At 38.1% G+C, this 14,178-nt stretch overlaps 1 protein-coding gene across 3 annotated transcripts in view; it reads left to right on the plus strand.

Annotated features, from left to right (window-relative positions):
- LRP6 (LDL receptor related protein 6) overlaps positions 1-8,631 on the plus strand; it is a 123,679-nt gene extending 115,048 nt beyond the window's left edge. For all 3 annotated transcript variants that reach the window (XM_052690445.1, XM_052690446.1, XM_052690447.1), the window contains 5 exons: positions 875-985; positions 2,682-2,912; positions 4,153-4,289; positions 5,967-6,064; positions 8,143-8,631. In XM_052690445.1, coding sequence (XP_052546405.1) covers positions 875-985; positions 2,682-2,912; positions 4,153-4,289; positions 5,967-6,064; positions 8,143-8,434 — 869 coding nt within the window. In that variant the 3' untranslated portion in view covers positions 8,435-8,631. The remainder of the gene's footprint in view (positions 1-874; positions 986-2,681; positions 2,913-4,152; positions 4,290-5,966; positions 6,065-8,142) is intronic.
- Positions 8,632-14,178: the final 5,547 nt, after the last annotated feature.

A 14,178-nucleotide genomic window follows, 5' to 3' on the forward strand; every position in this document is an offset into this window, starting at 1 on the left:
TGCAGAAATTCCTCTGTGATGAAGGATGCTTTTTAGGCAGACGCATGCTGACATCTGAAAATGCTTTGTGCAGGTTAGTTTCCCAGTTATCATCCAGTGACTAGAGATATTGGAACAAGGGCTGTTTATCATCTTCAAAATGTCTCTGTTACTCAGAATGTTCAGGTGGAGTGCAGCCCAGAAAAGCCTGTAGTTTAACTTCTTAATTCAACTGAAATCGGGAAGAATTTAAAATTTATGTGAAACGGGGCAAAGCTACGTGTAAACAGCAGCAGCCAGTACTTTGTCTGCAGCACCTTTTTTCCCATAGCAGTAGTTTAGTTTTTGAGTGTAATGGCAAAGATCCAGATTTGTCTTCTGTCTTCCATTTCAGTTTTAAAACATAATGTCAAGTGAAATACATTGTTGTATGATCAAGGAGTCTTCTATTTTACAAGAAGTGCACAAGGGCATTGAGAAACCACATTTATCTTTCTTCAGCAATTGTGGTTTGGCAGATTTATTTTTAATAACTTAATTCTTCTTGTAGTACATATTTAGAGTGAAGTAATTAAAGTCATTTTGCCATAACCATGTCCTAAGATAAGTACCTATATCCTCACCTATATCCTACCTGTGGCCTTCTGCGTCTGTTTTGTGTCAGTTGAGGTGACTTTTCCTTGTAGGGTCCAGTGTCTTTTTTTTCTTTTTTGGCATGCTTAGCATGAGGGACTTCTATATACCACTGACTGCTTCAAGAGATGAAGCTAACAGGAGACTAAGCTCTCCCAAAATATTCCTGATTGTATGCTTTGGTATCTACTTTCCTTAATCATTTTAAAGAGTAGAAGTCTTTGATACTGACTCTTGGTTTGTGGGGTGGTTCTCTTCCCAGTGCTTTGTTTAACCAATCAGTTCCGGTGCGCCAGCGGGCAGTGCATTGGTAAAAGCAAGAAATGTGATCACAACCTGGACTGTAGTGACAGCTCAGATGAGCAAGGATGCTGTAAGTACAAAACCTGAGACTTGATTGCATTATCTGAAATGTACTTCTTACCTTCTCAGTGAGTTAATTTTAATCTGAATTGTACCCAAAATGGATGTTGTTATGCAATCAATACATAAGTGTAGTAGAATAGGAATCAAAGACTTAACTAGTATTTTGAATTAATCCTCTCTAAGGCAGTCAAATTTTTCACATAACACTGTAAAGTTTTAAAAGAAATGAGAAGCTTGTTTTATGATAATGAGTTTGTATGCTGAGAAAGAAAAAGATTTTAAATACTGCACTATAGTGTGAGGCTTTTATATAAAACTGTTTTGCTTCATGGCTTTCCTGTACAAAGATTAGCAGCAGGTGCTTTTATAATGAGGTCAGCACTCTGTTTACAGAATAAGCCTTCTAAAATTTCCTTGGCTTCTTAAAAAAAAAGGTAATTTTGAGCTTGATTTCTGATTTGTAGCATGATACATACTATCTTGAAATCTCCAGGATTGTGCAAGAAAAACACTGTCTTTAAAATTCTAGCTTGAAAGTTCATTTTCACTGTTGGTGTTTTGAAAGAAATTGTAAATAGGTGTCATCTTTTCTAGTGTTGGAGATCTATGTATCACAGGTGACACATGACTTGAAAATGCAAGGCCTTGATCTTAAGGAGTAATAAGAGATGTGCTATCATGTAAGGAAGTTAGTAGCAACTTTATCACATACATATGTAATTATCATTTTTATGGTTCAGACATTTTTGTTTTTATGATATAAAATCTGCCTGGAATAAAGTTGCATTGGTCACTGTCCTTCTTCCAGTATGATCAGAAGTCTGTTTACTAATCACTGTAGACTGTGACAGGTTGGTTAAAGTGTGGAATTGTTTTTTTTTAGGAGAAGGAAATATGTTGAGGAAAAGGCTTTCTATAATGGCTAAGATGTAAAATACCAACTAGAACAGGAATATTCTTTTAAGTCTGCTTTTCTTGTCAAATTCATTAAGGATAGACAGGGAGTTGTCATTTATTCCCATAAGTGTCATTGGTTAGAACTGGTATTGTAGGGAAAGCCGATCATTTTAGCTGTAAGGAATCTGTATCCAAAGTAATTATTCAACACTTTGGCACTTCTAAAGCTGATGTGAAGATGTATCCTTTAGTGTGGGATAGATGTAGAATGGGTTAGGTAATTAAATAAATAGCAGCAAACCCAAAATTAATTACTGATATCATCTCTACTGAGTGAATGTTACACAGTTCAGAACAGAGAATGCCAATCTGTTAAGCAGACTGATAACCCAGGGGTTGTGTGACAGAGCAAAGCAAAAATAGTTGTCACTGTTGTTAATGGTAGCACAGTACAATCTGAAGTCCTGGCTGCAGGTCTTGTTAACCCAGCTCAAAGGGCAGCTAGTTCAGGACCTGGTTCATGAGCCCCCACCCCTGCACATGAGTGTATTTACTCATCTCCTGGCATCCCATTCTAAAACCTCTGCACATGTGGAACTATTCATGTGCACAGGCGGCCCTACTGGCTTCCCGGAGTCTTCAAACAGACCTGTTCACTTGTATGTTTGTTCCTAACATAAATTCATTTATGATATCTGATATCTGCCTATGGAAGTGGAGGCTGTTGAGTGATATCGTGAAAACTGATGTTGATGTATGAAGCTGCTGGATTAGCTTCTACAGTATAATTTTATTTTTTCTTCTAGACACTACAGAGGAGCCTGCGCCACAGCCCAACAACACGATAGGCTCCATCATTGGTGTAATCCTCACACTTTTTGTGGTTGGAGCAATGTATTTCATTTGCCAGAGGGTGCTGTGCCCACGCATGAAGGGGGATGGAGAGACAATGACCAATGACTATGTGGTACATGGACCAGCCTCTGTACCTCTTGGTTATGTGCCTCACCCAAGCTCTTTGTCAGGGTCTCTTCCTGGTGAGTAAACAGCATGTTCCTTGTTTTGCTCTTTGACCTCACATAGTTATAGCTGAGGATACTGTGCATGTATGCACAGGAGACATTGGTTCCAGAAGCATAATTCTTCCTGCCAAGCCACTGAGAGACAGGACAGTTGAGGATTGTTGCTGTCCATTGCAATAAATTTCTATCCTTTCTATGCCACTCACAAGCATTCAGATTCTTAGCAGAGCCATAAGTTCAAATAAATATATGTACCATGGGAGTTCTTTTTTTGCTGCAAAAGAAGCCTCTTTTTATGACACTGGCAAGGTGTCATGACAGATCATGGTAAAGTACATGGAGGTATATTCATAAGACTTTGTTTAAAGATTGTATAATTATTAGAATTTTAGATTGGATCTTTATATTTGTAAAACTTCTTGTAAAGTCAGAAATGACCAGCAATAACTGGTTTCAGGTTATTTCATTATTTGATAATGAAGTTTCTGATACCAGTTCACATGCATGATGCTACTGCTGATTAAAAAATAAGATTTGGCTGCAACAGTGCACTTCATATGTATGCATTTCTTTTGTATGTATTAATTAGATATGAACTGTAACTTGTGGTGCTGGATCCAGCGGGTTGCAGTTAGAACATAACTGTTTTTGAGGCTAGTACAGGGTTATAAGAATTCACCAAATATCTTTACATTCTGTAGTAACCTGCTTTCATTATAGAGTCTTTAAGGAGAATTTGCATTATTTCAAGCACAATTACATACCTGTCTGTTTCTTGTTCCGACTCTATGGAAGCATGATTCAGTCCAGCAGCAAAATCTTACTTACCTATATAGAAATAAAATAACAAACTCTCTCTTTTCCTGCTTGAATTTCAGTTGCTTAGTTGCTGTGGTCAGAGTCAGTTTTGTGTTTTATTCCAGGACATAGAAATAATGCCTGTTCTCTCAAGTCTTTTACAGATGTTCAAGTGAAAGGAATCTGGTTCTCTTCATGCAGCTTTAGTGCAGACAGGTGCCAGATCCTGCAGTTCAGTCATTGATGCACAAAACCAACATGCTTATCCCCTGACAGTCTTCATTCTGTTTCTCAATCAAAGAGCACTGAATTTGCTCTTAATACTGAAAAGATTAGTTTTGCTTCTAGCAGTTGCACTGATACCGCTGTTATCCTACCAGCTTTTTTTCTTTAATCTTTCTTTTCTCTGTTTGCTTTGAAGAATTGAATATTGACATACATATTTGCTCTTCTTTAGGGATGTCTCGAGGAAAATCTGTGATCAGCTCCCTCAGCATTATGGGAGGGAGCAGTGGGCCGCCCTATGACAGGGCCCATGTCACTGGAGCATCTTCCAGTAGTTCTTCAAGTACTAAAGGCACTTACTTTCCTCCAGTAAGTTATTCTGTTATTCATAGATCTTTACTAACTTTCAGAGAGGTTCCTGGAGATAATTTGTTTACGGATTCATGCTTGGTTTTACCTTTTTAGAATAAAAGATTTGTTTGAATATGGAAGAGTGACTTTGGAAGGGAAGAGAAGGGAGAAGAGGTTGTCTCTTTATAAAACAATATGGGACTTTTATACTAGTTTTTAAAGCTTTATAGAGATTTACCACCAGAAAAAAATGGTCTTAGATTAAATATCAGGAGAGATGAAAAAATCAGAGTAAATGTTGAGCAACTCTGACAGAGTGATCTCCATTACACTCCATCAAGTGCCTCTGGAGAAAACGCCATAGTTGGAGTCTCTACAGGCTCTTGAATTAATTAAAATGAACTTTTCTCTCGCGTTCCAAAGCAAACAAGTGTCTTTCAACTCCATAACATTCCTATAGACATAGAACAGAAAATTACTGTATTAGATGCTATATGAAAGTTGTTACCAGCTTTAGAGGGTTCAGTATCTACTTAATTTAACATCTGGCGGTTGTTTTAGTGATTTTATATGAAGTCCACAAGCCACTACTGTATGTTAGAGTTACATGCTTGGTCGGCAGAGATTAAAATCTTCAACTGTCTGTTATGCAATTCTGAAAATAACTCATCTTCTTATATCCTGAAATTAACCAAAATTCTGTTCATGCAATAAAAGTATGACAGTGTAGGGAACAAATGCTTGCCTTGGTCAGCAAACTACAAATATTCTAAAACAGCGTGGTACTGAAGGCCTACAAGCTAGCAAGTTTAAGCTGCTGGTTTTCCTAGGGCAGTGATATCGCTAGTGACTATGTTGTACTGAACAGCTAGCTTAAACTTTCCTTTTCAGCACTGGCTATGTCAAAATACACAGCAGTCAACAGCAGTCGGCATTTTTGAGAATAGCTTAATATCTTCTATGGGAATAACAAGCAGGATTTCCAGCATTTATTACAGAACTGGGGAATAAACAAAAGAAAAATCCTCCTGTTGGGAGGGACTATGCATATAGTTCTTCAAGTAAGAATACTAAAAAGAAAGTTTGTAACACTGGTGTTTTCTTGATTCACATTCTGTCTTGGATTTTATTGGGACGAAATTATTTTCTTTGGAGTGTCTGGTATGATGCTGTGTTGGTTCTAGGAGAAAAACAATGTTGTAGCACACTGGTGTTTATAGCTGCAGCTAATCAGTGTTTTATAGAGCCAAGGCCATTTGCAGCGAAGGGTCCAAGGACCTGGGAGGGAACAGAATTAGGACAGCTGACTTAAACTGGCCAAAGGGATATTCCATAGCATATGACATCAAGTGGAAGGAGTTTTGAAGGGAGTGGGAGTTCATCTCTCTCTCTTTCTCTGGTCAGGGGGCTAGCTGGGCATTGGTCATTGGGTGGAGAACATATTACTTATGTATCACTTGTTATACATATTTATAAATATGTATAGTTGTAACTATTATTACTTTCCTTTTCTCTACTTTAGTAAGTAGTTTTATCTCAACCTACAAGTTCTACTTTGTTTTTTTGGATTCTCTCCCTCATCCCACTGGAAAGGAGGGGGAGTGAGTGACCAACTCTGTGGTGCTGAGCCACCAACCAGGTTAAACTGCAGCAGCATTCATATCTTAACTGCAAATTTTCTTAATTTTTTCTCAGATTTTGAACCCACCACCATCACCAGCTACCGAACGTTCACATTATACAATGGAATTCGGTTATTCTTCAAACAGCCCATCCACTCATAGATCTTACAGGTAATTATTATTACAATAGCATCTGTCAGGATCAAAGCAGCTACTGTAGAAATGTAGAATGCAGACATACCCTGCTCCATAAGAATTGTAATCAAAGGCCTTAATGCTGCGAGTGCTAAAACAGGTGCTTAAATTGTTTCACATGTATCATGTCACTGCAGCGTATGTTTAAGTGTAGCATAATTTGAGGTTAATCATACGGTGAGTGGGTTAGTGGTACATCTCTTGAGTATATTTGCTTTAGGGGGAATAACAATGCTAATTCTTCACCATATTAGTTAAATGCTGACTTGGTATCATGATAACTTACAACCAAAAATATGTATGCTGGAATGAACCCTGCCATAAATTATATGTTATAAATAGTTATAAATACTTTGTTACGTAATTATAAAAAAAATAGTAGTCACACATAGGAGGAAAGTTGGCAATACAAAGGCTAGTATTTTACAAGTAAGGTCATATTAATGGCCTAGATAAATCACAAGAATATATCAAATTAGAATTTAATATTAATATCTGAATGAGGTTGCTAATCTCTTGCTTATTTTCCCTGATTATTTGAAACATGAAAGCTTTATCTTCATTTTTTTTGAACACATCCTTCTCACTTTCCTTTCATTATCATTTTATAACTAGTTACAAAAAGAAAAAAACAAAGAGTAAGAGACTTACTACCCAAGAGTGTAAAGATTCCCTTCTCAAATCACTAGTAGGTCTAGTCAGTGAGGTTTGAGACTGTATTTTTCTCCTCAAAGAAATGTCTCCCTAGCACAGAGTCTTTGGGGGCTTTTGTATAATGAGGTCTCTGGGGCTGAAGAGATGTCTCTTCTCCATTGGCAGAAATATGACCTCTGCTGTGCAGAAGGTTTGTATGTCTGTAATGGTCCCTTGCAGACATATGAAAAATCCGTCAAAATGATTTGTAATTTAATAATGACATAAAGCCACATCATGGCACCAGCATGAATCCTGCTGATCATTGGTCAGCTGGCGTGACTCTTTGAATTATAAATGGAATTATAATAGAGATGTAGTGTAGACTTGGATGTTTTCAGAGTGCTTCCCATTCAAAAATAAGCCCTACTTTTGCCAATTGTGATATTTCCTAACAATCTGACTTGAATACAGAGGAACTGCATCCTCAACTGTTACCAGCTACGGATTTTGATGCTGGCAATTGTAGATACCAACCACCTCCCTGTCTAGTTTTTCTTTTATATAGCTATAGAGTGGCTTAGGTTGGAAGAAATCTTAAAGCCTATTTAGATCCATGGGCACGGTTACCAACCTCTCAATCGTGTTGTCCAGAGCCCCACCCAACCTGGCCTCCAGGGTTGATGCACCCACAACTTCTCTGGACAGCCTCTTCCAGGGCCTCATCACCCTATGAGTGTAGAATTTCCTCCTAATTTCCCCTCTTTTAGATAAAACCATTCCCCCTTGTCCTATCAGACCGTGTAAAATGTCAGAGTCCATCTTGTTTATAAGCTTCTTTTTAAATACTGAAAGGCTGAAATGAGGTCTCCCCAAGAAACAGAACACAGCTTTCTTTAAATGATCTTGGGTTCATTTTTAAAAACGTTTGATAGTGTTTGAGAATTCCCTCCCAGTTATTGCTCTGACAGGTGACTCTCCTGAGCGCTACAAAGGTGCCAGTTGATTTTTGGTCTCTCTCTCAACTTAAAAGTCAGTTAAAATTGGGAATTACTCTATTTAAGGATACTAGAATGTCTTCTCTAAGTTTGCAGCGCACTGTTTTTTTCACACAGTGCCCTTGTTAGTAGCAATTTTCACTACCTCAGCTTAGGAAAACTATTATCTGTAAGCAAGTGGTAACTGGTATTTCGTTCGCCCATTCCTGTAATTTGACCAATGCTGTGCAAAGCTGGGCTTTCTCCAGGTGAGTTAACAAGTCCGCTGCGCCACAGAGGGGTTTGATACTGTGGGTCTGCAGCAGGGAGGTTGCCTCCTGCCTCCTTTCACCTTGACCTACTTGCCTCCCTTGTTCATGGATGCATCACCCAAAAAGTTCAGTCCTTTTGCTGACACTTTTCCCAAAAATCTCCCTGCCGCAGCTACAGGCCTTACAGCTACCGCCACTTTGCACCTCCCACAACACCCTGTAGCACGGATGTCTGTGACAGTGACTATGCCCCGAGCCGAAGGGTCACGGCCGCGATGGCCAAGGGCTACACCAGTGACTTGAACTATGATTCAGAGCCCGTGCCACCGCCTCCGACCCCGCGCAGCCAGTACCTGTCAGCGGAGGAGAACTACGAGAGCTGCCCCCCTTCCCCATACACAGAGCGGAGCTACTCTCACCACCTCTACCCACCGCCGCCGTCCCCCTGCACAGACTCCTCATGAGGGGCAGCCCCCCCTCCGCAATCTGCCTCTGCCGTGGAAGTGTAAATACAAAGCGTTCTACCAGGGAGGGGGGAGTTCTTGGCAAGGGATGAGGTAGGACAGTGTACAGTTAAATGTTATTAAGTTGGGTGGTGGAATACTGGACATATTTGTACAGAAGAAAAAAAAAAAAAAGGATATTTATATATTTTCTTAAACAGCAACTGCTGCTTGTGCCATAAGAAAAATTTTTGTATAAAAGAACCCAGACGTTTGTAGAAAAAGTTTTTATTTTTGCAAATTGAACACAAAAACATGCCTTAATCCAGTGAAGTGACTGAGCACATAGTGAAATGGAAGGACCAGGTATGTGTCACTTGTCCAGTGAGGTGAGATGTGGGTTTTATCAATACCAAAAATGTTTAAAGTAATTAATAATAAAGAAGTCCGTCTCAGAGCAGCGTACCATAGATACTTGGAAGTAGCCAAATACCCTCTATATTAGCTACAGAGGGCCAGCAACTAAGTTAAACTTGAAAATGCAGTCAGGACAGATAATAACCTTATACAAAGGGCTTTGTTTTCTACAGGAATACAACAATTGTAGCAGTGAATCCAGAAGAATAATGACACAATTTTTTAAAAGAGTGCACCTCTGTTTTTCTTCAATACATTTACCAAACTTGAGCATTTTGAGCTCTCTCCTTGCTTCTGAAATTTCAATGATTTTTGTTGGGTATATTTTAAAGTTCTTTTTTTTTTTTAAGTACTGCTTAGCCTTTCTCATTTCTTCTACATCCTTTCTTCCCCCCCATGTCACTTTAAATCATATTATCCTTATTTAAAGTACTGGGCTGCTGTAAATTCTTTTTTTTTTCCCCTCCTAATTAGCCTTGTCGTGCAATGAGTGTCATGCTATACATTATTCCATTAATTTTGCCAACATGAGGATCCTGTTTTGTACCAGGTCAGTGTGATTTTTCACATGATTGACAAGGGTAATATGCACATACCTGAATGATTTTTAGTCCCTGGGAAAAAAAAAAAACCCTTATTTTGACCTAGTGCCCACAAAATGTCAAATATTTTTTTACCACATATAATAGAGACAGTGTATTTATAAACTATAAATTTAACCAAGGATTGTTAGTTTTACTGTAAATGAATAATATATCCTTGCAGTACATTCAATGTATATTGATACCACAGCACGCAAATCAAATATATAATATATATATATATATTATTTTTTTTTCCTAGTAAGGAAGCATTTAACTTTCAGTGGAGCAACTATCCATAAGAAATAAATGTTTTGACCATTGGAAGGAGTTCCTTTGCTGTATTAACTGCTCGTGATTTGTGTTAGGCAAAGCCAATTTTCTCAGTATGATTTTGACATACCTCCTGTTTTGTGTAGTGTGAGTTTAATGCTTTAGTATTAACCGCTGTGAGTATCAAATTAAGATATTCTTAACCAAACAATTTTTTATTCACATCTCTATTTTTGTATATTACCTTATTTAGCCCCTTCTCCCTTCAGCCTCACCATGGTGATTTTGAAAGGGATGGTGTATAAACAAGTGAAAGCATTATTTGCGTAGGTTGAGGGACAGCCTAGAATATTATGATTTCCTCTCTTACTCCAGTGCAGTGCTCTGAATTTGCTTTGACTGTAGCTGAGCTCACAGTATAACTGATTCTAGACAGCATTATGCATTTGCACCTTCTGTTAATGTTAAATCCATGATGAAGGTGCTGATGCCTTCAAAGGTTGGACCTCTGATTCTTTTCTCTCAAAACAAAGGCTTCTGCCTTCTGAGCCTTTTGGGCTCAGTATGGATGGAATAACCATTCAGAGGTCCTATTTGGCTTGTATTGTTCTCTGTTGTTTGTTTCCCATCCACTTTCAACTGAGCAAAATAATCTAAAAATGTGGCATAGGCTTTGCTTCATACTGTTGACACAATTAGTGACAAATAATTCTGCCACTCGTCTTGGGTACTGGAGCTTTGTTTTATTTCAGCTCTGAGAAAAGCCATGCCATTTGGAATCCCAGCTGTAACTAAGTGTTTTTCTCACAGTAAAAGATACCTGAGAAAGCATTTTAAAAAAAAAAAATCCTGGATGGACTCCAGGCTGCTATAATTGATCTCCGGATCTGGTGTGCTGAGAGTTTGATCAGCTTCATTCTAGGTATCTGGAAATTGTGATCACTGTTCTTTAGGCGCTTCCTTCTTGTTGAAGAAGCCTGTCTGTGTTCTCCAGCAGGGCTGATTTGGAAGGTATTGTAAACTATAAGGGAACTCAAAGACTTTTATATGAAGGGGGGGAGGGCAGGTGTGCTGGGGTGGATGTCGAGGCTGGCATGCCAATGAGAATAGAACCTTCTCTGTTGTTTACATTTTGTCATGTGCAGCATTCCACATGGGGTTCACGTGTGGAAACTTGCACTAATGAACTCAGAAGAATATTGCATTGTTGTATCTCAGTCCAAGTGCTTGTACTGCGATGGCAATGGTGTCTTCTTGCAAAATACTCTTTTCAGCATGCCGATTTCTGTTTGAAAATCTCCTAAGGTAGTTAAGCTTAAGGAATGGTATCCTCTTTCTGCTGCAGTTGCACTGCTTTGCTGAAGGTTACTTTTTCAGGGAATTTCCTGGCTGCAAATTCATAAGTGCGTTAATTATAATGAGGGTTAATTATAATGAAAGTTCTCTTCATGTGAACTGTGCTGCCTGAGTTCTATGCTGGTTTTCATCCATAATTACTTCAGTTGTAATCAGGGAGGTGGATGTGTGATTTAGTGTAGAATTTGATCAAGTCTTTATCTCACCTTGTTCATCAGATATTCTGAGTGATCTGTCTCTGGATGTAAATAGCAAGAAAGTGGACAGATATGTTTTTTCCACTGAAGATGACCAGCATAGTGAGCAGACTTGCTTGTCTAGATTATCCAAAGAATTTATTTAGTGGGAAACTGTGATCTGCCTTTGCATTTACATGTAGTTTTCTAGTAAATCTAGAGTGAAACTTAAAATGAATTGATGATCTGTGAAAATCCTCTTGGCTAGTTGTCCAAATTACAAAAGCATTGCTGCAGCTAATATATGCACCCAATTTAATCACAGTGGACAAACCATAGACTGATTGAATATTGGAACTAAATGACCTCTCTGTTCCTTTCTGCCACTAAGCCAGTTGTGACTGATACTCTCTCCTTCCCTCAATCACAGCTGCGCTTTCTTCTGCTTCTGAAATTGACTGAGATGCTAGGACTATGGGACTATAGGTAATGCACACATGTCAACTTAGGATATAGCTGGATAGCTATGTGGCATTAAAGACATCGCACTGATATAAATGAAAACTATCCACAGTCCTTAAGCTGTGCACAAATATCCTCATCTTACAACATGAAAAACATATAAATAGGGGTATTTAACTCAACTGTGTTAAATGTGTAGTTTTTCCTCTGGACACCTGGAAAGTATTCATAGCTGAGTGTCTGGGCATGGAAGTAGCTGGCATGCGAAAACAGGAACGGAACGGTCCTTTCTAGTTTAAAAATAATAGTAATAATAATAATGAACATTACGGTGTAAATTTTGATTAAAACTAACCTTTGCATGATCTATATGTGTTTAAATGGCAATATAAATGAAACCTAATATTGCCTTTTAAAATTATGCCTGCCTTATGATGCTGTTCATCTTCCTAAGGAAGACTCATCATTTTTCCACTGGTTCAGATGACAAGATATTTATTTGAAAAGAACTTAAATAGGGTAAAACACAACATGCAAATAACATGACATAAAGAATGTTTTCCATGCATTCATGCAACTCATGTTTACATTAAATGGAATATTCAAAGTAACGCAAAACATGCAAATGAGACAGCTTATAGTGAAGGGATTAATTTTGTTGTGAGTTGTTACTTTCAGTACTGTAAATTCCAAATTACTACCATCACATTACCCCATCAGAACATGTACAAGTATATATATGTATGTATATATATATGCAGGCACATACATTGGATAATGTGAGTTTACCCAAAGCTGATAATTTTCTCGTGCATACTCACATACCCACATTGGCACATCTTGCCTGGCTGGCTTTTAAAGTGCTAATGCTGGGTACTGTTATGATGTCTCTTGTAAAACAGAATTCTTTTGTCCAGATTACAGGATAGACAGCAGACTATTTGCTATTTAAACCTGAGTAATTAGTTCTCTATCCTGCAAGGCAGGAGAAGCAGCACACTTTTGATGCTGTTGTATTAATTCTGGTGTCCAGTTTGCAGATGAGTAAAAGCTCTTCTGTTCTTTCTAAGTATATAAAAACTAATCTGTTGTAGTAACTATGAAGAAAAATTCACCCAAACTGCTTGTCATGACAGGTGGCACTATCCACTGCAAGTGAAGCAATATCCACAAAGTCCGTTTGTTGCATTCATGGATTTTGTTGGTGTTCTGGTCTCTGTTTTGCGCATTGCTTCTCTATTTGTTATGTCTGAGACTCTAGAAATTGTTTGATTTCTGAGTCTTAAAAAGGGTTTCATTCATTATGCTTTAAGCCAGTTAAGGCTGTCTTACGATAAAGAGAAGGCCGCTTTCTTGAACATTGAGTGTTTCCATTCTTTATTGCTTCGGAAATCTCCTTGAGTTGATTACCACCATTCTAGAGGGAGATGCTCGATCTGCAGAACTCCCTGGCCATGCATGCTGCTGAACCAAATGACTTCTTCAGAGTATCACTAAAACATCCTCACTCACTCTGTGCCTGACAGATTTGTCTTGACTGTGTTTGACTCATAATGTTATTATGCAGAGGATCTCCTTTGGAATGCATACTGTACATGTAGCAGATTGTTCACACAGCAAAAAATAGATGGCTCATTGGGTGCACAAATAATTTCAGCAATGTTTTTGAGAAAATGCTTTCCTAGCCATTCTTTTTAAGTTGCATTGTGATAGGGTTATTGCTTGCAAATTAACCTTTAATGTAGTTGGCAGGTGACAAATGCACCTTGAAAATAAGTCAGGAATGACCTAACAGCTTAAAAATGGCTACAAAACAGAATCATAATATCATAGGGGCTGCAAGGGACCTCTGGAGATTGTATAGTCCAACCCAAACAATTCATTTATTCAAAAACATTCAATTTATTTCTAAAAGAAGTAAAATAAAAAGCCATAGTGATCCAAATGAACAATTTTCTTTCATTTTTAAAAAGGTAGGTCAGTATTTGATAATAACCTGGTATTTATAGGGCCTGAACAATCCACTCCAAAACAGTGCAAAGCAGAGTAAGAAAACTGTCCGTATTAGAAATGTCCTGAGAGCATGCAGGATTATCATGATGTAACTGTTGGAGAGCAGTCGTGTTCCCCTCTTTTCAATGAACAAGGAGCATCTTTGAAGTCCCGATTAAAATGGCTGTAGCCTTAAGCCAGGCAGTTGAGAGTCAGCCAGGGAAAATGAAAGTGTCTTTTGTAAAGGGGATACCACCAGGCTTAAGCTGAACTAGCCTTGTTTGCAAATGAAGGATCTGGTGCTGCTTTCAGACTTCTAATCTTGTTTTTGTTTTGTTTGTTCTTTTTTTTTTTTTTTTTTTTTTGTAAGCTTTAATCGCTGTTTGTCATTGTCTTAAAGCCAGCTGGTGTCTCTTGTTCATCAACTTTGGTAAGATGGTGCTTTGCAAGGATGTATTTATATTATAATGACCAACATTTGGTCAACCGTATTCACTCATTCACTAAC

The sequence above is a fragment of the Tympanuchus pallidicinctus genome, unplaced genomic scaffold (assembly GCF_026119805.1).
Source record: "Tympanuchus pallidicinctus isolate F22 unplaced genomic scaffold, pur_lepc_1.0 scaffold27, whole genome shotgun sequence".
In the NCBI taxonomy this organism is placed as follows: Eukaryota; Metazoa; Chordata; class Aves; order Galliformes; family Phasianidae; genus Tympanuchus; species Tympanuchus pallidicinctus.